This window comes from Osmerus eperlanus, chromosome 8 (assembly GCF_963692335.1).
Source record: "Osmerus eperlanus chromosome 8, fOsmEpe2.1, whole genome shotgun sequence".
Taxonomy (NCBI): Eukaryota; Metazoa; Chordata; class Actinopteri; order Osmeriformes; family Osmeridae; genus Osmerus; species Osmerus eperlanus.
The window spans coordinates 4566377-4594342 of NC_085025.1; the positions used below are offsets into that span (position 1 = coordinate 4566377).

The following is a 27966-nucleotide window of genomic DNA, read 5'->3' on the forward strand; positions in this document are numbered from 1 at the left end:
ACACATTGAACATCTTTATGGAACAATTAAATAATCTTAGCATTCATTTTCCTAAAATCAGAGGCGTTTCAACAGAAAAAATGGCTCAGTGCACGTGGAGATTCCACCTTTGGCTGACTCCATTGGAGAGCACAAGGTTATGAAGCCCTTATAAACACGGTGTTTAGGTTTGATGTAATATCACAACAATCATACAAATCAAAGAGTTTCATCTCACAAACATGTAAAAAGCCTTCGAAATACTCTGTCACAACCCAAACAGTCAAGGCAGGTTTTGTCCAATGACAACAGGTCTGTGGTTGGTGGTGAGATGAGGATGTGTGTGTGTGTGATGTACTCTGTCTTCTGGGTTAGCATGGTTCTTCAGTGTGAAACAGGTCTCTCTCTGCTGAGGGGAACAGAGACAGGTCATGGAGGGGTCACAGTGGGAGAAGGTCAGTGCAGTAGCTGATGTCACTTTGAGAACTGACACTGTAAAGAGAGGCCTGAATCCGTTGGACGTGTGTGTGTGTGTGTGCTATCGAGCCCCAGGCCCCCCCGGTCCCTTGCCCTTACGGCCTGAGCTGTGGTTGCCGTGGCGGTGGCCGTGGGCCATGTGTTTCTGGGGGCTGGAGGTCACAGCGCCCCCTTTGCCCTGGGGGGAGGAACTGCTGCTGGGGGTGAAGGCCGGGGCGGTCCCAGACCTGCCCAGGGACGGCTGCAGGGGACTGGCTGCAGCGAGCCCCGCTGATGAGTGGGGAGGAAGAGGAGATCAAAATAAACATCCGTACCAGCCAGTGTGAGTGAGTTGCCTGCTCTGTCAATCCAGCTCAAACTAGACACCCTGCTGATGGTTTAGACATGAAACCAGCACCGCAACAAGGCTTCCACCCTGCGTATAAACACCGGGGTTACCACTGTGTGTGTGTGTGCGTGCGCGGAGTGTTTACCTTTTGACACGCTGTAACCGTAGGCAGCGTATGCTGCTGCTGACGCTGCCGCCGCCCCCGCCATCGCTCCTGCCATAGCAGCTGCACTGCCCGCCGTCGACTTGCGGCCACGCCCCTTCCCTGCCGACTTGGCCCCGCCCCCAGAACCCTTGGGCCGCCCTCGACTCCGCCCAGTCCGGCCCCTTCCTGGGCTCGATGTGTCTGGGGCTGAAACACCTGCGGAGGACAGAGGAATGAGTCAGGCAGGGTACTGGAGAGGGACAGGGGGATGTGGGGTGACGGGTGGGGGGTAGATCTCTGGTCTTTTCATTTCCTGTTTCTCCCGGGACCTGCGACAGAGCCCGGGGTGGCGGGCGTGTCTCCCCTCTCACCGTTCATGTTGTCGGAGACGGAGCCGGACAGCGAGGCGGGGGAGTTGGTGGCCCGCGAGGGCGGCGCCGAGGACACGGGGTCGTCCACGATGACCAGCATGTCACTGCTGCTCTCGTCTGCGTCCGGGTCGGGGGGCAGGGACCCCGGCAGCAGCTCGCTGCTCAGAGAGATCTGCTCAGGGACACGGGCACACACAGAGACACAGGCCTGGGGGTCAGCACCACGAGGGGAGGGGGCCACACAGGTGGGCACAGGGAGGTCGTATAGGGGTCGGGCGGCAGAGTGGGGTCGTAGAGGGGTCGGGGGTTAAATGTTAGGGTCCGAGGGGGGAGAAGTGGAAGAAGGGTGCAGGTGCAGGAGTGGTGAGAGAGAGAGAGAGGAGGAGAACATGGAGAAGTAGGAAAGAATAACGTAAGTGTCAAGTTGGATGAGGTAAATGCAGGCAAGACTGGTTGAATGAAAGACTCCCACCTCCCTCTTTTCCTTTGTCATGCTATCCCTCCCTCTCCCCCTTTCCATCCTCCCCCCCTCCCTCCCTCCCCCCTCTCTCCCTCACCTCGCTGAAAGGGCTGGGCATGGCAGAGTCCATGTCCACACTGATGAAAGAGTCCTCTCCGTCAGCAGACAGGTTGGAATTGTCAGCGGAGGGGGCGCAGGGCATGACCAGGGTCCCCTCCTTCCTCCTCTTAGGCTCGCACTCGTCATCCTTCTTCCTCTGGAGGGAGGGGGGTGGTAAGGGGGGGAAACGGAAGCAGTCAAACATCAGGAGTCCAGTGTCTCGGACCAGGTGGCTGGTGTAAAAACAGGTGAGGTCGATCCCCTCTGTTTACACTGCTTCTGGAACAGTGTTCAGAGAGTTGAACCTGAACACTTGAATTTCCTCCTGGGTTAGTGAAGTGAATCTAACTGAATTCCAAGGGGGAGATGAGGGTACCTTCTCAGCGTACTTCTCCCTCTTCCTCTTCCTGTCCTTCACCTTGCTGCTCTCCTCCTGCTGCCTCTTCTCCTCCTGCCTCACACGCACTGACACACACACACACCCACAGCCAGTCAGGGCACAGCCAGGCCACCACACAGCCTATCACAGCCAGAGAAACCTCTTCAGAGGGGCCAATAAGGAAGCGTGCACGTGAGGTCATCCACTCACGTTTCTTCTCCAGCTCGACGTCGTCGAGCAGCAAGCTAACCACCTCTTTGGGCTTGAGGGTGTCCGGTTTGAAGTTTCCTCCTGAGATGACCATTCTCTGGATCTGAAGGAAGGAACACTGGGTCACCGCATAGCACCTAGAAACCACGTGTGTGTGTCTGTGTGTTGCCGTGAGTGTGTGTTGCCGTGAGTGTGTGTCTGTGTGTTGCCGTGAGTGTGTGTGTGTGTTGTTGTGAGTGTGTGTGTGTGTGTGTTGCCGTGAGTGTGTGTGTGTGTTGTCGTGTGTGTGTCTCTGACCTCGCTCTTCTCCTTGGCGCGCTGCAGGATCCTCTCCTCGATGCTGCCCTGGCAGATCAGGCGGTAGACGGTCACCTGCTTGGTCTGGCCCAGCCGGTGGGCCCGGTCCATGGCCTGCTGGTCCACCGTGGGGTTCCAGTCGCTGTCGTAGAAGATCACCTGGCAGGGGAGAGGAGCGCTGGTCAGGCCGGACTGGTCAGGCCGGGCTGGTCAGGCCGGGCTGGCCCTGCTAACACAGCACCTCAACGTGCTCCCTGCAGGTGTGTTTGTGTTGTACAGGTGTGAAGAGACTTACGGTGTCTGCAGCAGTCAGGTTGATGCCCAGGCCTCCCGCCCTCGTGCTCAGCAGGAACACAAAGATGTCCGTCCTGCATGGGGGAGAGAGAGAGAGGGACAGAGATAGAGAGAGAGAGAGAGAGGGAAAGAGAGAGAGAAACAGAGAGAGAGAGAGAGGGAAAGAGAGAGAGAAACAGAGAGACAGAGAGAGAGGGAAAGAGAGAGAGAGAGAGAGAGAGAGAGAGAGAGAGAGAGAGAGAGAGGGCGGTGGGGGGGCAAAGACAGAGACAGAATGGAAAAAAGGTCAAGTACAGTAAAAGCTCTTTGTATCAGAGCCAAGCCCTACACAGTTCATAGCCAGGGACGTTTGAATACAGCACATAGTTCTGAACACGCTCTGTCCTCCATCAGGCCCAGAGCAGCACCGGCCCGTGGAGGCTCTGCTAATGCAAACCAGAACACAAACACACACACACACACACGTCACACCAAGCCCTCGCTGCTGACTGACAGCACCGCAGGGAAGGGATGATTTACTGGCGGCCGTGTTCTGAAAACATACACACATCTAAACAGACACTCACTGACACACACACTGACACACACACACTCTCGCCCCCTCCTTTAGGGGGCTGTCTGTGTACCCACCGGCTCTGGAAGTCAGCCACCATGTCTCTGCGCTCCGAGATCTTGGAGGATCCGTCCAGACGCATGTAGGTGTGCTTACGGTACACCATGTACTCCTGGAGAGGAGGGAGGGGGGGGAGGGGAGGGGAGGGGAGGGAGGGAGGGAGGGAGGGGAGGGGAGGGGAGGGGAGGGGAGGGAGGGAGGGAGGGAGGGAGGGAGGGGAGGGGAGGGGAGGGGAGGGGAGGGGAGGAGGGGAGAAGGGAAGAGGGAAAGGAGGAAAGGAGGAAAGGAGGAAAGGAGGGAGGAAGGAATGAGAAACTGAAAATAAGGATCAGTTTACAGGAGATTTCCCTGACGACTGCCCATGAGGCGTTTCTCCTGGACAGATCCTGAGGTTTCACCTCTTCTCTAGCTGGGACACAAATGTTCTCAAAGCATCCAGAGGGTCACGTAGACCAGAGATGTTTAGAGGACTGTTAGTTTCAACTGCACCCATCCAGGTCCCAAGCAGGGACTGAAACTGGATCTGTGTTTTTCAACCTCTGGTGGAGGATTCAGGGCCCACTGCTTAGTGAACCTGACTGTGTCTATCTGTTTCCCCGACACTCGTCAACAGTGACTCCCTGTGGAGGACAGGCCTGTCACTGATGCAGTGGGAGATGGAAAACAGAGGCACTCAAAGAGCTTATCTGGGACTAATCACCTTGTCAGTTTGGAAGCCAGAATCGAGCTTGAAATCAGATGATCCAGCAGTCCCAGAAGATGTTGAGAAACACAACACGTACTATCCTCTCCCTTCTGCCAACAGAGGTGATTCAAACAACCTCCATCACGTCTCACACACACCCTACCTCCCTCCTTCCCCTCCTCCCATCACCTAACTCCCCTGGCCCCCCCACACCCCTCTGTGCCACCCAGACAGCCAGACTCCGAGCCTGCCTGCCTGCCCCAGCCCTCCTCTTCTCCTGGTGACTGGCTCTGGTCCCAGCGCTACATCTGCTCCCACTGAAGGCTCCGTTAGGAACATTAGCCTGGCATGCGTGTGTGTGTGCAAGGACCATATTAGGATCATTAGCCTGCTGCCTGCCTGCAACTAACAAGCCTAACCCTAAACCATGTCTTCGATGGACCCCAGGGGCATGAAGAGATCTGACTGACTCATCTAGACCACATATCTGTCACCGATGTACCCGGACCTCACCACAGCCAGCAGAGCACTCATGTACCCTGACCTCACCACAGCCAGCAGAGCACTCATGTACCCTGACCTCACCACAGCCAGCAGAGCACTCATGTACCCGGACCTCACCACAGCCAGCAGAGCACTCATGTACCCTGACCTCACCACAGCCAGCAGAGCACTCATGTACCCTGACCTCACCACAGCCAGAAGAGCACTCATGTACCCGGACCTCACCACAGCCAGCAGAGCACTCATGTACCCGGACCTCACCACAGCCAGCAGAGCACTCATGTACCCTGACCTCACCACAGCCAGCAGAGCACTCATGTACCCTGACCTCACCACAGCCAGCAGAGCACTCATGTACCCTGACCTCATCACAGCCAGCAGAGCACTCATGTACCCTGACCTCATCACAGTCAGCAGAGCACTCATCTGCCAAACCCCTGGCTCTCCTTTCCTCCTCCTTCCTGGTGTCCTCCTACCTGCACCCATCAGGCTCTGCCCCCCTACTTGACCTCCTCCACCTCCTCCGTCAGTACCGCCCCCCCCCCCCATCTCCCCCACCAGGAGGGTCTCCATAATGCTAGCCAGTTGCCAGTGGCAACATCAGACCTCTCTCTAAATTCAGGCCTGGAGTGCATTTCCCTGCACTCACAAGCATCTGGGACCACGATGGGTTAAGACCATCGAGCATAAATGTTACAACAGGTCTAAATGGACCGTACATATATGTCAGCAGCCCAAAGCTGTTGTAATATTTTGTGTATGGACAAGCACTTTGGGGAGACGACTCCAAGCCAGCATTCACTCTGAATATTGCTGACACTCCCCGCTGACCCGCAAGACCGTTCAGAGTTCTGGAAGACATAACAGTAACTGCTTCTCTTCCTATGGAGTAACCAGAAGCAGACTTGACTGTGCAAATCTCGACAAAGTCCTGTCTTTAATCTGTGTAAATTGCAGCGGTCTTTTCCTTCCTGTATGCTTATTATCCTGGGCCAGCCATGAGCCAGCCATCAGCTAGCACTGGCATGACTGTGCTGTAATGTAACACTGCAGACAGCTAGCACTGGCATGACTGGCATGGAGATAGGTAAACCCCTCTTGCCGTTAACGAAAGCCAACCGCATTATTGGTCGTCAGATTGCCTGGGGCTCGCAGATCAATCAGTGATGTCACCGTGGGAGGCGGGAGCAGGGAGGGTTAATGACAGAGATTATCATTGGGCGCTCTGCGGCGCGGCCAGGAGGCTGCTGGGAAATCAACCCCGGCTGGAGCACGCTCATGCTAAACCAGCACCGTGTGTGTGTGTGTGTGTGTGTGTGAGCACAGAACATAGGGAGGAGAATACTGGAAACAGACTGGCAGAATTAAAACAAATTATAATAATGAAAAAAAGATGTTGAATCTTGAACCCATGAATGTTGTTAGGAGTTGATCATAGAAAGCCGGTCTCTCCTGTCTCCTTAGTGACTAAGGGGACGAGCAGGCAGGTCTCTCCTGTCTCCTTAGTGACTAAGGGGATGGAGCAGGACAGGCTGTAGGATGGAAGCCTAGTCACACAACCCAGAGTATTACACAACAGAGATCCTGGTTGAGGGAAAAATCCTGAGCACACTTAGTAACCCTCCACTAGCCTCCCTAACAGTGGGTGTGGCACAGTCCCATTGAAGCCAGACTCCGGTGTGTTCTCATTATGTGAGCCATCAACACAGGCATGCTGTTCCCAGAGCCAGACGCTCCCACCCCACACTGCCTCAAGCATTCCGTGGTTCTCCATACACACAGGAAGAACAGGAAGTCACCTGGGCAGGTTCCCTCTGATCCGCCTTGGAACCTCCGCCATGATGACAGGTCGGGGGAGGAATTCCCGTGTGACGTCACCGAAGAACCTTTCAGAGCATAGGTGGTGTTTGCGTCAACTCACGGAGCAACAATGCCGATGTTGCTGGGGGCTGCCTGAGTGCCATTGTTGTTGTAAAGGGCTGCTAGAAGCAGGCTGCCAGTTCCCACGCCTGGCTTTCAGCTCAGCCACAGTCCACACGGAGGAAAACATACCCAGCCTTTGTGAACACTCTCTCCCTCCCTCTCTCACTCTCTGGGTACGTTGTTCTCCCTTCACCTCCGTTCCTCCATTTTCCTCCCGACACCAAGATCCCATGCCACTCCCATCCCCCTTTCTCCTCCCCTACCTCGCCCTCTCTCCTCCTTTCTCCCCCTTGTTCCCCCATCTGGCAGCCTCGCCTGCAGATGAGGCCCCTCTAATGACCCTGACCTGGTAATTAGTCTCTTAATGTGCTTGCTAACGAGGCCCCACGCTGTTTAGAGGCTGTGGGTCTTGACACCCTCTAGTGGAGACAGAGCTCCACAGTTCCACACGGACAAACTGACACCCCAACACAACACCCCTAACAGACAACCAGACCAGAGATCCACCAGCAGACAAGCAGAAGTGTTGAGTGTGTCCGGTCAGAGGAGATACTGCCGTGCTGTCTCGACGATGTGCACGCGTGTGAGTGTGTGTGTGAGAACGTCTCACCTCCAGCAGGTCGATCATGCGGGTCATCTGGGAGTAGATGAGGACTCGGTGTCCCTGGGCCTTCAGCCTGCACAGCAGCACGTCCAGGGTGTGCAGCTTCCCGCTGTCCGTGATTAGGGTCTCCTTGTCTGGAACACATGGGCAGGGCGGACACAACGTCAGCATTCACATCCAGTCCACTTTCAGGGAACCACAACACCGCTCTGCAAAGTGTGAGCTACAGTGATAATCCAACAGTCACAGACTTCTTTTTATTCACTTAGAATTGTCATTTTTGCGGCTGTTTTCCCCTCATGACGGGGGCTGTTCCCTCATGACACCCACGCCAGTCCAAAGAGCCTGCGTTTATCCGAACATGAGAAGGGTGGTTATTACGAAATAGAAAACCCAGTTCATCAGGATCAAAGACGATTATCTGTCACCTAATCAATGAGAGTCCTCCCTAAGCCGTGATAGAGCCTGGTAAAGACCAATGTAAATCAGCTTTGGGATCAATCCCTGCTAACTCCATCCCTGGTGGCCAACATGACCCCTTACGCAAAGAGAGCCCCACCCTCTCTGCTCCTCTACATAGGCTGGATGACAAGGAAGGGACGAGGTCCCAGACAATGTGTTACTCAGGAAGCCCTCATTATGAGGGGAGGGCTGAGGGTACACTAATCTGATCTCAGTTCAGTGATTACGAGGCTCACCCTCCATCCCCAGCTGATGAGGTATTAACGTCATTTGTCACCGTAGGACAAAGGGGGAAGGGGTTGTAACTGCCATCGATCCAGCAACGAGGTCACCATGGTGGCTGACCCCCGGGTCACGACCCTGACAGAGAACCAGAGAACGGGGTCAGGGGCAGGGGGAGTCCCGAAGGGGAGGCTGGCTGTTCTGCCCCTCTGGTTCTAAAGCACTGGTTCCCAGGCTAGAGAACATATTGTAGTGTCTCGAATCGGGTGAGCAAAACTATTTTCTACCTCAGACTTGAGGTGAGAATACCACAAAAAAAATCCAAAATCAAAAACCCCCACCATACAATTTAGAACAATAATAATAATAAAACATTTAGACGTAGGACCACTTCACGTACAATACAGATATTAACATTATCAACCTCTAGATCTGCAGCCAAATGCTCTACTGCTGAGCTATTACCACACCAGATATTAGCTGTTTGGAAGCTCTGTTATAGAGCAAATCCCACCAGATCAACTCAACCAACTGTTAGCTGCCATGTTAATGTGTACCCAGGCTGAACCCCGACCTCTGACCCCGAGGGGTCGGCTGGTGACCCTGGTGAGGAGTTAAAGAGAAACAAATTGAACAGATGAAGGGTGAACACTCCAGGAAGGGGTCACTGTGGTACAAGATTTACAAATCCATTCTGACCTGGTCAAACACAGGAGTATGCTGCACATGTCAGGATGAGGGAGAATGAAGGAGGGAGAGAGAGCGGGAGGTAGGGAGAGAAGGAAGGAGGGGGGAAGAGCGTGAGGTAGAGAGAGAAGGAAAGAGGGGGGAGAGAGCGGGAGGTAGGGAGAGAAGGAAAGAGGGAGAGCAGGAGGTAGGGAGAGAAGGAAGGAGGGAGAGCAGGAGGTAGGGAGAGAAGGAAGGAGGGAGAGCAGGAGGTAGGGAGAGAAGAGGGAGGGGAAAGTTGGGAGATGAAGATAAAGGAGAAGGAACAGAAGGGGAGCACAGACAGAGGAAGGGAGCGCAGTATGGAAAGAGGGAGAGGCAGATGGAGGGGAAGGTCTGCAGTGAGGACAGTTAACTCGCAGCGATGAAGTCTCCGCTTGAAGCATCAGTCATGTGACCACGGTGCCACCCACCAGTGTGTGTGTCTCTCTCGACGGAGGCCCCTGAGGAACCAAATAACCCACAATCACAGACCTGTAATTGGCTGTGGCGTCAGAGAGAGAGAGAGAGAAGTGGAGAGGAGGAGAGCAGGGTGGGTGGGTAGAGAGAGAGAGAGAGAGAGAGAGAGAGAGAGAGAGAGAGAGCGAGATGGGACGGTGGTGTTTATCTGTGGTTGCTGTTGTGGTACGGAGTTGACAGGCCTCTTCGCTGTGGTGCCAGCCCGGCCCAGGCAGAGCCACAGACATGTACACCAGCCCCACACACACCTAAATATAAGAGCATATTTTGGCACAGATGTAGAAGCTCTCTGAGACTCAGCGTTTCTGCCCACAGTCAAGGCAGCAGTCTGCTCGCTGGTGTACCAGCATTCACAAACCTCGGTGTGATATCCTCCTGCTGGTCCTATTTGGTACTAGCTAGGTACTCCAAAAGCTTACTGAGTAAGAGCATGTACCACTAAGGCTAAGGCCTAACTAATGGGTTAGGGGCATGGGTTCGAATCCCCTCTTCTCTCTCCCTGCATTCCTATCTCTCTCTAACACTCTATAAAAAATTAAAGCTGAAAAAATATCTTTAAATGTTTCTTGTAAGCTAACACTTGGATGAGGCTGAGAACATTTAGTGTCTCGGCCCCAAGGAGGACACCCTGGGGTGCCTTGCTTTGCGTGGAGGCAGGCCGCCACATTGACTCTGGCCGCCACACTGACTCTGCCGACAGAGGCAGCAGCGACCCCTCTGCAGCTCCACAGAGCATGATGCCGTCGCTTCTTAAAACTGAGGTCTCAAGCGAGTGAACCGAAAGCAGTTATAAATTATATATATAATTAGGATATAGATTTTTATTTTTGAGAGACCTTAGATGGTCCGCTTCATTCCTCAAAGTTTGGCTCATGTAATAAGATACATATGTTTGCAGAGTGAAGAATCATGAGGCTAGTCGTAAAGTTGAACAAATTGGTTCCACAGAGCCAACCCACACAAAACCCAAATATAGAAGGGTTAAGAGGGATTAAACGAATAGTTTATGAAACGAAACTCGCCTTATGGAGACGTAAAAAATGGGTCTTTGTAGGATCACCAATCAAAGTTCAGGGTTTGTTTACTCTGGTTACAGCAACAACAGGAGTGGTTGATGATCCCAGAACAAAACCAGTCATGTTAGACCTCCAGGTCTAGCACAGTGCTGCAGTACACTGTAGGCGCCCTGACTAGCCCTCCACAGTCACACAGCACCCCCACCTCGGCACGGCAGACTCCAAATGTGGCTCGCTTTAACACCGTGGTTTCCATGGAGACCCAGATCGAGCTTCACCACCTGCCATGCCACTCCTTCACCCCCACCCATCCCCCCGTGTCCCTCACACCGACCCCACCCTCTCCTGCTGGTGGATTATACTCCCACCACCCCCCCGCCCCCACCTGCACCCTCATCCAGTACACCCCCCTCGCTCTAGCCCCGGCCCTCCCCGAGCAGTGTAATCCAATCCCTGTAGGCCAGAGCAGGGGGCTGACCCGGGTCTGACCCAATTAAAAGCCTGCTGTCACTGAGCCCTGGGCCAGCTAATTATCCCAGGCCTGCTGCCTGGCGCCCGCTTACTCCAACTCCGCTGCTAATTTCATTAATACTCCCTCCACTCTCCCCCTTTCACTGCTGCTCTGCCTGCACAAGGGGTGGAGAGAGAGAGAGAGAGAGAGAGAGAGAGAGAGAGAGAGAGAGAGAGAGAGAGAGAGAGAGAGAGAGAGAGAGAGAGAGAGAGAGAGATGGAGGGATTGAGGAGAGCAAAAGAGATGGAGGGATTGAGGAGAGCAAAAGTGGTAGAGGGTGTGTGAGAGACAGGGCAGGAAGGGGCTGATGGAGGGACAGGGGGTAGAGAGAGAAATGGAGAGAGACAGACAGAGTGAGATAATGATGGATATGTCCTCCATCAGCTCGATCAGGCCTACATGACTCAGAGCGAAAGAGCCCAATGACAGGGGATAATCTTCTGGTTAGGACTGCTGATGCCTGGGTGTTTAACACACACTCAAGCCAAGGAATTTTGGCAAACGCAGAGAAGAGTAAACTATCTTAAAGCCCTGTGTGTACGTGTGTGTGTGTGTGTACGTGTGTGTGTGTGTACGTGTGTGTACGTGTGTTAGACAGCAGCTCCACAGCGGGTCCCACTGCAGAGAGAGACTAAGTCCTGGGCGCCGTGGACGCTGTCATGAAGATAGATTACACTCTGCGGCGGTCTGGCCTCGCACACACCCCACGACCCAGTACGAACACTGGCTCTCACAGACCGGGAGGGGAAGGCAAACTCAACCCAATGATGGGTGCTGTCACCTCCTTCAGGACGCATACGGTACTGCAGCATGTGATCCTCCCGCCTCTCTTCCCGAGCGCCTAAACAAATATCACACCAACCACATGGAGCTACGTTGCAAAAAGGACGGCATGTTTCCTACCCCGGGCGGAGCCCCCCCAGGTAAAGGAACCCCTCCAGGAGTGTTGTGGGGGTACCAGACAGTGAGCGGTGACGTGGCAGCGTCTCTGTCTGGGCTGGTCTCTGTCTGGGCTGGTCTCTGTCTGGGCTGGTCTCTGTCTGGGCTGGTCTCTGTCTGGGCTGGTCTCTGTCTGGGCTGGTCTCTGTCTGGGCTGGTCTCTGTCTGGGCTGGTCTCTGTCTGGGCTGGTCTCTGTCTGGGCTGGTCTCTGTCTGGGCTGGTCTCTGTCTGGGCTGGTCTCTGTCTGGGCTGGTCTCTGTCTGGGCTGGTCTCTGTCTGGGCTGGTCTCTGTCTGGGCTGGTCTCTGTCTGGGCTGGTCTCTGTCTGGGCTGGTCTCTGTCTGGGCTGGTCTCTGTCTGGGCTGGTCTCTGTCTGGGCTGGTCTCTGTCTGGGCTGGTCTCTGTCTGCGCTGGTCTCTGTCTGCGCTGGTCTCTGTCTGCGCTGGTCTCTGTCTGCGCTGGTCTCTGTCTGCGCTGGTCTCTGTCTGCGCTGGTCTCTGTCTGCGCTGGTCTCTGTCTGCGCTGGTCTCTGCCCCTCTATCAGAAGGCTGGGACACTTCCTGCCATTTTGCTGGAGAGCAGGAATTCTTTGAAGGGACAGGAAGACAGAGCGGTGTTTCCCACAGCCTGTGGCTTGGCACAGACACACACACACATGTATATATACAAACACACACACACACCTCCACAGCAAACTGCACTCTTTCCAACCTCATTTCAGAACACAGAGAAAAGGGGAAAAGGCTAGCTATTGTGAGAAGGCATCATTTTGTGGGCTTGTTCTTCTAATTAAGGTAAGTGGAGCTGGAGCCACAAACACAGTTAAGTTGTATTTTTGAATTCTGTCGAATTTCCCACGGAACCATTCGACTTCAGTGGAATTTGCACAAAGCCTCCCAATGATGCCCCAGATGAGACGGTCACACAATGTGTATCCCAATAGGCATGATCAGATACAGATATCCATCCAGATTCACTCAGGAGGGGGTGAACTGTCCCCTCACCAGCAGGTGATACAGAAAGCAGAGAATCCCTACCCCGCGGAGAGGGCACCACAGCAGCAACAGGGGATGTTTACCAAACAAACAAACTAACCCCAGCTCTCTATTTACCCTCCAAACTCTCCCACAATCAGCCAGGCAGCCGGCAGAACCCCCAGGCCCAGACCAGTGGCCAGTGCCTCCATTGTTCTCTGCGAGCCTGCCTCCTCCAGCCCCTCAGATTAGATGGCTGGCCTGATTACTGGTGGGCAGTAGCCCTCCTCACGCAGCTCAAACAAACAGCATTCAGCAGCGGCCATTTGTTCTGGGGCTCTGGGCCCACAGGGGGGGGTGGGAAAGCCCAGCGTCGTGGCCATGTCGCTGGGCCTTGATGTGGCAACAATACCGTGGTGGGGTCGGCCCTCCGCTGGCCCGCTTCCTTCCGATCGTGCTGAGAAAGTGGGAGAAGGACTAGATCCCAGGTTGTCCCCTAGACTCTGGCTTCAGATCTGTGGTTTACACTGTCATGGTGGAGGTGAGGATCGGGAGGGGGGGGGATGCTGGATCTAGGTCAGCTGTTATAAAGGAGACTAAGCAAGGTGAGCCAGAGAGGCCTTAAGCCCAATTTATACTTAGGTCGCAGACACTTTTGAAAAGGTCGCCAACAGAAATGACGTCTCGGTCGACACTTTTAACCGTCGCTTAGAAGTGTCGCCTACCAGGAGAAATTTCTACTGGCGCGGATGTCGTCACATAGTGAAAAATTAAAATAGTCAGTTTCTCCGATTGATCACCTAGGCTACAAAGCGTTAACAATGTAACCATAGCTATGAATGTAACGGTAAAATGATTCTGTTTACGTCACGCGAACCTTGAGCACAGGCGACTGTTTTCCGAAGTATAAATGCAGCAGCCTGAGTGACACTTTTTTTTTTTCGTCGGCGACCATTTCAAAAGTGTCCGCGACCAAAGTATAAATTAAGCTTTAGCTGGTCAGAACACAACGCCACTCCATGAATGGGGTGAAACCACACACACACAAACACACACAAACACCAGTCTATTAGTGTTACCTAACTCAGCACTGGAACAATGACCAATAGTCAAACTTCCTCACTTTGTCCTGCCCCTGAAGAACTTCACAAGGGCTCCCAGACGCTTCTCACACACACACACACACGTCTGGCTTCTCACAACAATGCCACTAGAGTACACACACACACACCAATAAACTGCCTCATACAGTAGATATACATTCAGCAAACAAATTAGTGTTTTTTTCTTTTGTCAGGAAAAAACGAAGAAGTGACATGTCATCAGAAAGAGCAGGGATGTCTGTGGAAAGGTTTGGAGGGCTGTGAGAAGGGAAACGTGGTCTTTGTAAGGCTGTGACCCTCACAGGGCATCACTCATCTGCTCCCTGGCAAACCCTCAGCACACTGTCCAATCTGTCTGACCCCCACAGCCACAACTAATGGGTTTTGTGATAAGGAGTATCTAGACACTAAAACACACACACACACACACACACACACACTGAAAGCCAATTTTCATTAATGTGTGTGTGTGTGTGTTCCTGTTGGTGTGTGTGTGTCACAGTGTATGGAGGAGTTGAGCTGGGACACACTGGCAGGGCCAGAGGAGAGTGATGTGCCTGCTCTGCAGTACATGACCCCAGGAGGTGCCCTGTGTGGATTCTCCCACGAGCTCAAGCCTGCTGCTCCTGCCTCCCACCCTGCTTGCTCGGGGCTGGGGCCAGGGCTGGGGCCAGGGCTGGGGCCAGGGCTGGGGCCAGGGCTGGGGCCAGGGCTGGCTCAACAGTCCTGAGGCTGACACACAGGGCCACAGGGTCTGGAGGGCATATACACACTGCACTCCCAGGCTAAAACACCCAGCTGTCTCAACACTCAGAGAGAAACGCAGGCACAACACTTAGAAGAGTATATAAAGGGACAGTTCACCCCAAAATCTGAACTGTCCCCGTAAAAGGGAGCCCATTTAAACAAAGACAAAGCCATGGCTCCTCACCAGGTATCCTGATGTAGGACCAGCCGTGACGAGGGTACAGGGCCATCGTGCCCCCCGGGGACTGTGCGAAGAAGGAGTTGGCCCTTGTGGACCAATCAGCAGCGAGATCAGGCGACCCGTACAGGAAACACTGCTTGGCGGCGACACTCCCGCCTCCGCGCACCATCCGCCAATCATACTCGGCACTTCGGTCGTCGCAGTAACGGTCCATGGGAACGGCCGTCACCTGTGAAGCCAATCAGAGAGGAGGGATGTGAGGATGGCTGGACTGTGTGGGAAGTGCTTTGTCGTCTGTCCCCGGTGCAGGACGGACAGCGTGAAGAGGGGGAGGACAGGGAACATTATGAAGACTAGAAACTTAGTTCTGTCCTTGCTGTTGTGATAAATGAATCAGCAGGATCTGAGTGTGCGCATGTGTGTGCATGTGTGTGCAAAGATGAAAGGTAAATAAATACAGGGCCCAGTGGAGGACAAACAGAGCAGAGGGTCCTTTTCTTTAGAAGCAAGTGTTTGTTTAGTGTGCAGCTGGAAGCCACAGCAGGGGGTCCTCACACACACACACACACGTTCAGTGCAACACGTTGTACAGAGGAGCCCTGCTTGTTGCACGTCTCCAACGACCCCCCACCCGACACGCACCCAGTCTCGTTTAGGCTGTCACACACACAGAGACGTCTTACCCTGGGTACAGCAGCCAGGAGGAACTTGGGAGGCTGTGTGGTCTGGCAGGGCCGGAGAGAGGAGGTGGATGGACGTCTGCCCTGGACCAGCACGTCCGTGTGGCCCACCACACCAGGCTTGTGACGGGTGAACACCAGGTCCTGACAGAGGCACAAGCACACATTTTTGACAGTTAGTGAGTACAGTACTTGCATATGTGCAGGGCTCGCAACTGACTTTTTTCCTCACTGTCCCCCTGTACCGTCCCAAAGTGCAAAATTAACCGTCCCAAACTGTAAATTTGTGTTAACTATTCCCCAAAAGTTTAGAAAGGTTTGAAAAATATTTTCACCCAAAAGTTTTAAAAGGGGTTAAAAAAAAAATTATAATAAAAAAAAAAAAAAGTTTGCATCATTGATAAGTATTTGATGAGGACTGTACTAAACTCTACTGTACTCTGCTCTGCTTTACTCTACTGTTTTAGGCTTCTCTGTTCTCCTCTCCCCTCTCCTTTCACTGTGTGGGAAAAAAAGTTTTGCAAAAAAGTTTCTAAAGGTTGAAAACATATTTTTGCAAAGGTTTCGAAAGGTTGAAAAAACGTTTTGGAAAAAAGTTTGGGGAAAGAAGGTTGAATTATTTTTTTGAACGGTTAGGGTTAGTAATTTCACTGACGGATTCACAGCACCATCTTATGGTAGAGCAACAAACCGCATCCATCCAACCCGCCACCTCCACGCCCACCTCCCCATGGCTGGGCCTGAGAGCTCATTACAGCCAATCAATCAACGTCTCCAGAAACCGTACTTCTCATGACGCTATCCGAGACCAGAGCACTCCACACCCCACAGTGATGACATCAGAGAGGGTGAGGTCTGCCAGGAGTCCAGGCCTCTGGCAGGGTACAGCTCAGAGGTCAGAGCCTACAGCCTTGGTCAGGGTATATTACTGGCTAGTCGGCTAGACTAGCTTGGACTAGATGAGGTGTGTTAGGAGCCAGAATGTCTATAAAGACAGACTCAGACGGTCCCAATGCCAGATGGGTGAGGACCAGGAAGTGCTGGAAATCAGAGAGGGAGTCTGGGAGTCGGAGTGCCTGGGCTCTTTGACTACAAAATGGACCAACTACCCACATGATTAAGTACCCACGTTGACACCCACTTAGTCAAGACGGGGGCCAAGAAATCATGACGGGACTGGAAGAAGTAAGACTTTCACCAAACTTGTCAAAGTGTCATGGAAAAATTTGCAAACTCGGATTAAAAATAGATCCTGACTTAATTTGGGTGTTTCAGAATGAGGTCACAGCGTACTTGCAGTAACTGTGTCTCTCTCCTTACACCCCCCCCCCCCCGAGCACCCTCCAGGAGGGAGGAACCTTAGAGAGACGCAGAGGAGAGACAGGAAGAGGCCTGGGGATGAGTTGGAGGGACCTGTGGAAGTGGTGGATGATGAAGGCAGGAGGGGGAGTCTGCAGGACAGAAGGTGAGAGACTAGGGAGCCTGGGAGAAGGACTGTAGGCTCAGGTCCAGACATGCTCTGCTATGGGCCTGCCTTGACCAGACTGTATAGATAAGCGAGCCCAGATCCTAGAGGAGAGGGATGCCTGGGAGGACAACGTGATGTGTGGGCCGCTCGGAGCTTCGCTGGAGCAGAAGGATAGTGTTTCACCTGTCAGCATTTTCTCTCTGAAACGTCTCCGGTTTCTGACACACACACACAGTCTCACCTGCAGCACAGGGCTGGTGTGCGTGTTGGGGTAGGCCGTGGGTCGATCCAGCCACAGTATGAGACCTCTTCGAGACAGACCCTGAGTCCTTGGCTCCTCGCGCCCTCCTCCTGCCTCTCTCCTTCCCTCCTCCTCCTCCTCCAGGCCCCACAGGCGTCGCTGGTGGAGCCGGTATGCTGCCTTCAAGGACAGAAAGAGAGCCAGCCACCTGGAAGTGGGAGAGGTAGTGGAAGACATACAGGAAATGAAGCATCTCTCACACTGTCAAACACAACATGTCCGTCACTGATTTCAAAGTAATGCATTGGTTTAGCGTGGTGGTCTTCAATCCTGATCCTCAAGGTGCCACTGTCCTGTATGGTTTAGATGTTTCCCTGTTGGAGCAGGAAAACATCTAGACCATACAGGACAGTGGGCTATACACACAGACCACTGGTTTAGGAGAGAAGTCAAGTCACTGGTTCCAATGAGCCAAAAGAACCGTGTTGATAGAGGACAGAAGACCGACCTGACCAGAGTGCCTTGCAGCATGACGTTAGACATCTCTGCAGGAGACACGTCGATGAAGCGCAGGAAGGAGAAACAGCTTCCCTCGTGAGCCCCTGGAGGAGCGAGGGAGGGAGGGAGGGAGGGAGGGAGGGAGGGAGGGAGGGAGGGAGGGAGGGAGGGAGGGAGGGAGGGAGGGAGGGAGGGAGGGAGGGAGAGAGAGAGGGATGACTAAAGCAGCCTTTCCTGACCATTGCCACTTTGCAGCCCACTTGCATAGCTCAAATATTTTTGCGGCCGCCCAACACATCCATTCACTTAATTTGAGTTTATCACACATGTTTAACAACACCACGGGCGCCAAACAATACGCTTTCACAGTAAAATGTATTTCAGCGATCAAAGAAGACAGTGTCCATCAGTGCCACAGCAAGCACACATTGTAAAGAGAGGTACCCTGCGTAACTACCACGGCCAGGCCAGGTCTAGAACCTCCGGTGAAGATGTCGAGGTGTTAGGCGTTAGTAAGACTGAGCCTCTCACCTTTCTGGTGGAAGAGAGACTGCTGGATGTGGTGAGGAGAGAAGGGGGACAGCAGGGCTTGGAGCAGTCTGGAGGAGAGAGAGACACAGAGAGGACTTGGGGTTACAGGACTGTACACCTCCCGACAATACGTGTGTGTGGTGCGTGTGTGTGTGTGTGGCGTGTGCGCGTGTGTGTGTGGCGTGTGTGTGTGGTGCGTGTGCGTACTTGTTCCGGGCCAGGGTGTGCGGGTGTGCGTGCAGGAGGCCTTGGCGAAACAGGAACTTGGAGATGATGAAGGGCCTCAGGGCCATGTGGAAGGGCGAGCGAGTCTCCTGACGCTCAAACAGGTCTGGGTGGTTACACACCTGAAGGAGCACACACACACACACACACACACACACACACGCACGTAAACAAGGCATCCATTTTCCTCGACACAGTTGAAGCTCAGCTAAAAACAAACACACTACTGAGACTAAAGAGCCTGCCTTGACTCAAGGCTGACCAGGGCCCCCCTGACCCACCTTTCTGAACTGCATGACCAGGTTCATGAGGGAGGAGGTGGTGTTGTGGGCCTGCTGGGCCGTGCCTGTGGAGGACTGCAGCAGGTCCTCGATGGAGATCTTGCTCCTCAGAGCTCGGTACAGCAGCCTCTGTCTGCACGTCAGCTGGCAGTAGGTCAGGATCTCAATCTGGAGGGAGGGAGGGGAGGGGGGGTGAAGAGAGAAAGAGAGGGAGTGGCAGGCAGGGAAAGAGGGAGGGAGGGAGAGGCGGGTAAAGAGAGAAAGAAAGGGAGTGGCAGGCAGGGAAAGAGGGAGGGAGAGGCGGGTAAAGAGAGAAAGAGAGGGAGTGGCAGGCAGGGAAAGAGGGAGGGAGGGAGAGGCGGGTAAAGAGAGTTTAGAGACGAGGCACAGCAAATGTTGGACATAAATTCAAAGGCGGCACTGACAGCGTCTGGTAGGAGCAGACAGGTGGGAGACAGGAGAGGGAGGAAGACAGATGTGGGGGGCGTGGCCATCCCTTCAGGGATCCCTGGGTTTCATCACACACTGAGTGTCCTGTTGTGTGAGTGTGTGCGTGTATGTGTGTGTGTGTGGTGTGTGTATGTAGTTGTGCGTGCGTGAGAGCGCTGAATCCAACATCTGTCATGGACTCTCTTGCAGCACTACCATCACTCATGGGCTTATTTGGGTGTTTCCTCTGCCATGAGCTGGATGAAGAGATTGATGGGTGTATGTCTGTCTGTGTGTGTGTGTGTGTGTGTGTGTGCGTGTGGCGGAGTGAGACACTACCTTGTCTGACAGCTCATTCTCCACGTCCTTCTTGATCCTCCTCAGCATGAAGGGCTTCAGGATCATGTGCAAACGGGAGAGCTGGTCTGGAGCGCGCACACACACACACACACACACACACACACACACAGTGAGTCAGTCTACTGGAGTAGGAGTGAATACACACGATCCACAGACACCCAGAGATGTAAACCTGAGGGAGCAGAGAGGCCGACAGGAGGGGCCGACAGGGCCCAGTGGATCCTGACATGTTAGTCTCAGAGCTGGAATCACTCTACCACCTGGAGGCAGTGCTCCGTCTCAGAGCTCAACTCACTCTCGTCGATGGCTCCCTTGTTCTCGGCGTGGCTCTCGATGTCCTTGGAGAACCACTCGTTGAACTCGTCGTGCGAGTCGAACAGCGTGGGCATGATAAAGTGGAGCAGAGCCCACAGCTGAGGGAAACACCAACATGTCAGCACGTCTGCACCACACACACATGAACACACACACTCTCTCTCACACACACACACACTCACTCACACACTCCCCTCACCTCAGCCATGGTGTTCTGGATGGGTGTGCCGGTCAGCAGCAGTCTGTTTCTACACTGGAACTGGAGCAGGATCTTCCAGCGCACGCTGCCGACACACACACACACACACACACACACACACACACACAGCGTTAACATTCGTCATGACCAGCCATGGTGGCGTGGTCCAGAGGCAGGCAGGGTCATGGTGGTGTGGCCCAGAGGCAGGCAGGGTCAGAGGGTTACCTGGTGCTGCTCTTGAGGGCCTGGGCCTCGTCCAGAACCATGTACTGCCACTTGACCCGCTGGAAGTACTTGACGTCCTGCACCACCAGCTGGTAGCTGGTGATCACCACATGGAACGGAGCGTTCTGCGTGTACAGGGTCTTCTGAAGGGGGAGAGGGAAATGTAGAGAGAGGGAGAGAGCGAGAGATAGAGAAGGAGTGGGAGAGGGGGAGAGAGGGGGAGAAAGAGAGGGAAGATATATGTGTCAGAATAAGCCTGATGCGTTTTCTGATACGACTAGTTTCCTGAGTTGTTAACTTGATAGGACCCATGGCGTCAGAACTGCTGGCAACATTCTCATCTTACCTGGCTCCAGAACTTTCTGATCACTTTGCGGTCATGTGGGTTCCCCCAATATGGCAACACCTTAGGGACAAACAAAGTTGTGAATAATCTCTGTGTGGTGTCTGAAGAGTCACAACAACAAAATACTATCTGGCTCCTGTGCATTCCATAGTTCCATATAACAACGATGTAACTGCAACAGAATCTAAAACTTTCTGATTCCAAAAGCAAACCACCAAGCTTTAAATCCTCTATTCATTGTTCCTCTGAAAACATATAAACTTTGACCGAGATGTTGATGTTTAATGTAATGTGAAAAATGTGCCCATATAATAAGTCACTCAACACAAATATTGAGTTCAGTTCCGTTGTTATTGGTTGGGCTTTTTCAGCCTGTCTTTTCCAGTGTACTGTGACCTTATCTACAGCTTGTGAAATATGCTCCGTTAACACCTCATTAGAGAAACACACCGAACAGTTGATTTACTGTTTAAGTGGTGCATTGACGCTAGTGTATGTATGTGGAGTTATGCGACAACTTAAAGTATGTCTACCTTGAATCCAACCCGATTGTGTGAGACCGTACATGTTCACCCTGAGGTCTCTGTCCCAGCCTGTCTACCCCTGCTAGGACAGGCAAATACTGCCCCCTGGAGGACATGCTCAACCACACACGCACGTCTGCACCTCTCGACTGCTCTACAGTGTTTCCCCTACCATTATATTAGGGAGCGCCCCTTTTTTTATAGATTAAAAAATATATATATATATATTTAAAAAAATATTTATTTTTTCTTTTATATATATAGTTCTGGAGCCATATATATATATAGAGCCCGATCACAAAATAAGTCATTTAAGGTTACCATTCCTATAAAACAGGTCTATAGCTTGCTCTTTTATTAAACAAACTAAATGGCCTTATGTTATTTATCTTATTTACACAACGGCGTGTCATTTACATTTAGTCATTTAGCAGACGCTCTTATCCAGAGCGACTTACAGTAAGTACTGGGACATTCCCCCCAAGGCAAGTAGGGTGAAGTGCCTTGCCCAAGGACTCAACATCATTTTGCACGGCCGGGAATCGAACTGGCAACCTTCAGATTACTAGCCCGATTACCTAACCGCTCAGCCACCTGACTCCCATTTCTGTCTCTACATGGTCGGGCGACAATGTCTCTACATGGTCCCCCCCCCCTCCACTACCAGCCTGCATGCCATTCCCCCACCACCACCCCAGAGCCCCGTCTGAGCGGGGAGTTCAGGAGAAGAGGCGACGAGGACAGAGGGAGGAGTGAGGATGAGGAATGGTTTTCCCACCGGAACCAAGATGCTTCCGCCAGCAGTGTCGTGTCAGCGGCAGGCCTGTTGGGCTCACCTTGAATTTGGGCACGAAGCGGGAGAATTCCTGGTGCCAGTTGTTGAGCGTGGAGGCCGGGGAGATGATGAGGAACGGACCCCAGATGTTGTCTCTCTGCAGGGGGACAACAGCACAGGATCAGTCACCACGTCAGGTGTGTGTACGCGCGCGTGTTTGTGTGTGAGAGAGAGATATAGAGTTGGCAACCACTGAAAACAGTAACCAAGTCAGGTGTGTGCGTGTGTGAGATATAGATAAATCAACAATTGAAAACAGTCACCACGTCAGGTGTGTGCGTGTCTGTGCGTGTGACACCTAGAGAGAGCAGCCACTGAAAACAGGAAACACTAAGCTGTAAGGCACACATGTCTTCCTGTGGGGTCTGCCTCAAAATCGGGGGATCACAAAATCTCCACAATGCAAACGTTTCCATGTCAGCACCACGGGGCCAGTGAGACCAGCAGACAGCTGGGGTCTCAACTTTCACAGAGACCGTGCTGAACAATCACTTGATCGTTTTCCGACTCATTCTCAACACTGCCATTGCATAAGGGCCTGGATAGGATGCAGGTGCATGGAAAAATCAATTTTTCGACACCAGCACAACAAAACTCACAACACAATAGCATTTTCCGGGGGTCATTAAACTGCGAGGTGATAGACCTCTCTGAATCACCCACCACTGTATCTTAGAATCATCTTAAAATTGAGTTCTCTCACAAACCAATCTAACCATGACCTGCATCTCTGCCTCAGGGAGGTCTTACCTCTGCCAGGTGGGCCAGCAGGGCGATGCTCTGGACGGTCTTTCCCAGCCCCATCTCATCCGCCAGGATCCCATTGATGCCCTGCAGAGAACACAAGTTATCCAGCACCGCCTCAGGACCAGGGAACGTGTACAGAGTATGATGGATGTTGTGAATATTGAACATGCCATATTACGAGACAGACAGGCAGACCGGGAGACAGGAGAGGTTTGTCTGACAGGTGCTTGTGTAAGGCTCACCTGCTCATAAAGGTTGGCCAGCCAGTTCATGCCTTTGAGCTGGTATCCCTTCAGCTTGCCGTTGAAGATGGAGGGCTGGGGGATGTCGTCCCCGGCCTGGATGGAGGGGTTGGCCAGGCTGTAGCTCTCCCCGAAGCCCGAGCCTGAGGCAGCGTGCTGGGACGCGCAGCGACTGTCCCTCGCCTCCTCGTCAAACAGGCGAGTCTAGGAGGGACGAACGTGATGAGAAACTGGAGTTAGACCAGGGGAGTTCTATGTGTGTGTGTGTGTGTGTGTGCGTGTGCGTGTGTGAACTTACCCTAGCCTGGTGGATCTGGTAGGCCTCTTTGGCATTCCTCAGGGCCTGGGACTTGTAGTGATCACTATCTGTGACGAGAAAAGACAATCACACACTTGTTACGCCAAAACGATATCTGAAAACAACACTGGTTTAATTCTAACTGGCCATAAACGGTCTCTACAAAAGTGGGGTGCAGTGTGGTATGATATGGGCTGCAGTGTGGTATGATATGGGCTGCAGTGTGGTATGATATGGGCTGCAGTGTGGTATGATATGGGCTGCAGTGTGGTATGATATGGGCTGCAGTGTGGTATGATATGGGCTGCAGTGTGGTATGATATGGGCTGCAGTGTGGTATGATATGGGCTGCAGTAGGGTATGATATGGGCTGCAGTAGTAGGTACCGTAGTCTTCCTGTCCCACGTTAACCATCACCCCTCCCCCGATGTCGATCTGCCGCTGGGCCGAGGTGTCCTCCAGCTTCCTCAGAATGTCCTCCTGACCCTCCTCCCCCCCTCCGCTGGCCTTGCCCCCCATGAAGTGGGCATACAGCTCCGTCTGGGTGATCAGGAAGTTCAGTTTGCGCTGCTGACGCTTCGCCTGGGAGCATGGAGGATGAGGGGGGAGACAGAGAGACAGAGAGAAAGAGAAAAATGTTGGTACGTTGGTAACGAAAAACACAGCTCATTAAAGCACAAGCCGTGCCATTTAAAGCCTGACGTTGGCTGTGGAGAACCTAGACATCGACGACAACTAAACAACCGTGTCACACCAACGGCCCCCACCTCTCTCATCTCCTCGTCCAGCTTGCGTTGTTCCAGAGCCTCCTTCTCTGCCCTCTTGCGGTGCTCCTTCTCCACCTTCTCGTACTTCTTCCAGTACAGCATCATCTCCTTGGTGAGGCGTCTGGCTCGGGGGAGCGTCTCCTTGCAGTTCTTCTGGGCCTGGATGGCGGCGCGGCGCACCTCCCGCATGCACTGGTGAGCAAGCTGGACCACAAGAACAAACACACACACACACTTAAGTCTCTAGGAAGACACTGGAGCTCTACTTAGACTGAAGATTTGAAAATATTCATCGCTAAATCTGATTTCCCCTTCACCTTTTTGCCGTTGGTCAGGACAAGGTTCTTGGCAGACGTTTTCTGTTTGAAGGTCTGAAAGACATGATGAATTATTTTCAGAAGTAGGTGATGAAGCACTGAAAACACAGCGTTGTTCCACAGTGGTGTTCCCCAGCGTACCTTGGGGATCTCCTTCTTGGCGATAGTGAGCCACACTTTGCGTCGGCGAGCGTTCAGCTGCTCGACGGTCAGGTGCTTCTTCTTCACCATGGGCAGAGAGGCGTCGTGGGAGAATTTGGCGAAGTACGTCCGCCCCTCGCCTGAGAACTCCCCCTCCCCTCGTTTCCTCTTCTTCTTCACCTTCTTCAGTTTGGCTGAAACGAGGAAACGTTACAGTCCTGATTGATATCTCGATGAATTCTAATCCAGCAGTGAATGACATGATTCTAAACGACAGAAGTCAAAGCGGAGCGCCGGTTGGCTCAGACGTACCCTTGAACTTCTTCTCGTCTTTGATCTTTTTCTTCTTGGGCACCAGCAGGTGACGCTGCTGCTCATAGAAGGGGTCATGGGTGGAGAGGAGGCCCGTGCTGTAGTACTGGTACTGTTGAAGCTGGTTAGTCACACACACACACACACACACACACAGAGGTTTCAAGTTGAGTCATACACACAGAGACGAGCAGGTTTCAGAGAGGTTTGCTGTGAGGCAACTCCAGGACTTTCTCACAAAACAACAATCTGTCATTAGATTCATTAGTTTTGTTATTACTGTGTGTGTGTGTGCGTGCGTGCGCGTACCTCGCGGTCTGAGTGGAACTTGCTCTGGTGCTGCCTGGTGAAGCGGTGCAGACGCAGCATGTCCTGCAGCTCCTCTCGAGACAGACAGAAGTCCGAGTCGTCAGAGTCTGTGTCTGAATCTGTGGTGTCATCGCTCAGGAGGATACTCTACACAGGAGAGAAGCAGAGGGTGTGGACAGAAGGAAGCAGAGGCAAGAACAGGAGGCAAGATTAAGGACCGTAGATGAGGTACAGAATCGGATGTGTTAGATAGGCCTACAGATATTGATACCTTGAGCCACTTCCTACTCTTCTTGAGCTTGGAGAAGTTGTAAAGGCTGGTTTTATCCGTCTTTTGTTCTGTGGACACAACAGATAGGAAGCAGGTAAACAAACCCCAAATAGCCCAGGAACTGTTAAGTGCCTTGTGCCAGTGAGACATGACTAAACACAGTCACGTGTGACATCCATAGATGAGAGTGGATGACGTTTCATTCTTCACTTAAATTCTGCCTTTATTTGGCCTACCTTTGCCTTGAAGCAGCGCACCATTCAGAGGGTTGCCCTCAGTCAGCCCCTCCTCTGTGTCACATGACTCTTCCTTCACTGCCAGGGGGGTCTGAGGATTGGTTGTCCTCAGAGAAGGACCCTCCCCCAAGGCTCCGTCGCTTTCATCGCTGTCATCACTACAAATGACAAAAATGCACCCTAAGCCCATAGACATAACCAGCCATCTATTTCTGGCTTATGAAATGTGCCCAGAATAGGCACCTAGGGGACATCAAGGGCTCTAAAACCTTCATTCTGTTTAGTGTAGCCAAGGCAACGGCACAAAAATGACATGTTGCAAACATCAGTCTATCACTGTGATTGTGAATCTGCTCTAAAGTGTGGCACCAGTCTTCTTTTCTGGGTGTAGCTCAGTGTAGAACATTTAACTGCAGATCAAGAAGGTAAGAGGGTAAAAGTGTCTTCTAAACGAACACAGTACATCCCAATGCCTGAGGAATCCATAGCCTCCCTACCTGGTCAGGTCTCTGTTGAAGATGGAGGCGGTCTGGCGCAGAAAGCCGTCTAGCCTCAGGGACCTCTCCAGGTGCTGGAGGTGCAGGGGTTTGGCCAGCCCAGAGCCACCCGCGGCCCCAGCCAGCACGTCCCCCTGCCCAGACGCCATGCTGGCCAGAGATGCCTCCACCCAGCAGGGCAGGTACACTCACTGAGATGAGACAGACAGTGAGAGGGGATTAAATGGGAGACTTAAAGATTTTATTTTAAACGTTTTATGTATGTAGGGATAGGCACTCTTTTTGTCAAGCCTTGACCAAACCTGATTTTTTTTTTTTATGAAGACCTACCTTTTGAGTATGGGATACCATTAACCTTCCTTCCAACTCTCACACACAGTCCCAATAATGGAAAGACCTAGAGAACAGATAGTGTGTCAAGTCAATTCAATTGAAGACAGATACTGATCATTGGACATGAACTAAAGTAGATCTATTTACTGTCTATTCATGACTTTGTCTATTTGTTAACACTGAGTTGGGTCTATTAAGGACCTTGTCCTAAACTCAAAAGGTGAAAGAACCTTGTAGTTGACCCAATAGATAGCATAAAGACACATTAGTAGATTAGTAAACTACTGCAAACCTTGCTCGACTGCAGAATATGTAAATTAAGTGCAGCTTTCTAAATAACACTGTTTTGCTGCATAATTACCTGGCCATTATCGACATTTATGTAGGTGAAATACAGTGCAAGCATGTTGTTTTTTGTGTGTTTTTCATAATTCATTGTTTCATTTCAAATTAACGTAAGACTGAAATGATATTTGCAAATGTTTAGTGATGTACTTTATTGATCAAATGTCCCTGGGTAATAGCCTGACCAATTCAACTTTACAGCAAGTGTTAACGGTTTGCCACCTGTGAAACAGTAAACTATTAATATGTCTATTATTATGACAAATAACCGTCTTTCAAAATTATTTTGCCCCTTCACCTATTCCGCTAAATACCTATAGATATTGGTAGTGTAGCTCTAATTAGTTTAATGTTAACTACCCGTAGTGAAATACAACACCCAAGCTAGTGACTCACAGTCGAGCGGGTGACATCGGAAGACCAGCAGCAGCTAGCTAGCTTGCCCGCTAACGCATAACATGAATAGTGTTAGCTTGCTAGCTAGCTAACGAATGAGCTAGGGTCAAGGTATGCAGCTAGTAGTAGCTGGCTATCCCGTTCACAAGCAACATAGCTAGCTAGTTACAATACACATTGGCTGGTGAATGGTTTTGCAACGCAAGACTAACTTAGCTGGCCAAACACCAGGAACTATGCCAATTTTCACATGAAACGAGCCTCCTTTGCGTTGTTATAGCTAGCTAGCTGCCAACCTTTGATTAAGTCCATGCAAATCATAAATGTTGCAAGTAGGTATAAGTCCTGACTATTTCAATTATTTAAATGGTGTCTGTCTCTTTAAGACCACCTCCTCAGGACAAAGGACTGTTATTGTAGCAATAAAATACATTATTAGTAATTGCTATTCTGGCTGCTGCAGAAAGGCCTAGAATGTATCCCGAACCTTTCGTACCCTTGAACAGGCACGAGGGGAGTCACCGCAGCCCCAGTACTCCGATCCCCTACGTTCTAATTCTTTCTCCCTACCGGCCATCTTTCCCTACTGCTCCTTCACCATATTACTTCTTAACACTTTCTCACCTTGGCCCCGTGTCCCCCTTTTACGCTCTCTCGTTGCTGCTGCCGACTCTCAGTTCTCTCACTCCAAAATGGCGGTTCTAAGCAACGAGTGAGTCTGTGAGCTTTGGGTCGACAGCAACAGAGAGGCGGCCACTTTCTGTAACTGAGAGAGCAGGGACACGGCGCCATGGCGAGGATAGAGCAAGGAGCAGGCATACTAATCACATGTAGAAAGAGCTTCGATAGTCTATCGGAGTGTCACCGCAACTTTCCCTGTTGGATGGCTC

General features: G+C 52.2%; 2 protein-coding genes across 4 annotated transcripts in view; one reads left to right on the plus strand and one right to left on the minus strand.

Annotated features, from left to right (window-relative positions):
• ino80 (INO80 complex ATPase subunit) lies at positions 1 to 27858 on the minus strand. 3 transcript variants are annotated; one of them, XM_062468563.1, is made up of 38 exons: positions 27701 to 27858; positions 26333 to 26399; positions 26003 to 26193; positions 25506 to 25663; positions 25270 to 25337; positions 24999 to 25145; positions 24690 to 24810; positions 24378 to 24571; positions 24237 to 24290; positions 23920 to 24123; positions 23539 to 23734; positions 23153 to 23220; positions 22855 to 23058; positions 22616 to 22696; positions 21867 to 21962; positions 20507 to 20566; positions 20161 to 20303; positions 19936 to 20020; positions 19717 to 19834; positions 19401 to 19486; positions 18633 to 18800; positions 18334 to 18473; positions 18127 to 18194; positions 17606 to 17699; positions 17098 to 17305; positions 15392 to 15532; positions 14712 to 14937; positions 7375 to 7502; positions 3670 to 3764; positions 3041 to 3113; positions 2746 to 2904; positions 2449 to 2551; positions 2236 to 2324; positions 1858 to 2016; positions 1301 to 1508; positions 930 to 1145; positions 556 to 726; positions 1 to 385 (listed from the first exon to the last, which is right to left on the minus strand). In XM_062468563.1, the coding sequence occupies exons 3-38, from the start codon at positions 26149 to 26151 to the stop codon at positions 351 to 353; spliced, it is 4713 nt and encodes a 1570-aa protein (XP_062324547.1). In that variant the 5' UTR covers positions 26152 to 26193; positions 26333 to 26399; positions 27701 to 27858; the 3' UTR covers positions 1 to 350. The 3 variants fall into 3 exon arrangements, with proteins under 3 accessions (XP_062324547.1, XP_062324546.1, XP_062324548.1); XM_062468562.1 differs by having other exon boundaries at positions 1 to 726; XM_062468564.1 differs by having other exon boundaries at positions 1 to 726; positions 1301 to 1472; positions 27701 to 27856.
• Positions 1 to 27966, plus strand: part of chac1 (ChaC, cation transport regulator homolog 1 (E. coli)) — a 182779-nt gene that overhangs the window by 3400 nt on the left and 151413 nt on the right. The gene's annotated exons all lie outside the window — the stretch shown is intronic.

What these genes read in the sequence shown, in the direction of transcription:
- ino80 (XM_062468562.1), bottom strand. Translation starts at nt 26,151, where the DNA reads ATGGCGTCTGGGCAGGGGGACGTGCTGGCTGGGGCCGCGGGTGGCTCT. An exon ending in TGCGCTGCTTCAAGGCAAAG is followed by an intron (nt 25,338 to 25,505) that starts GTAGGCCAAATA and finishes TTGTGTCCACAG; the next exon opens with AACAAAAGACGGATAAAACC. An exon ending in CCAAGAAGGAGATCCCCAAG is followed by an intron (nt 24,291 to 24,377) that starts GTACGCTGGGGA and finishes CATGTCTTTCAG; the next exon opens with ACCTTCAAACAGAAAACGTC.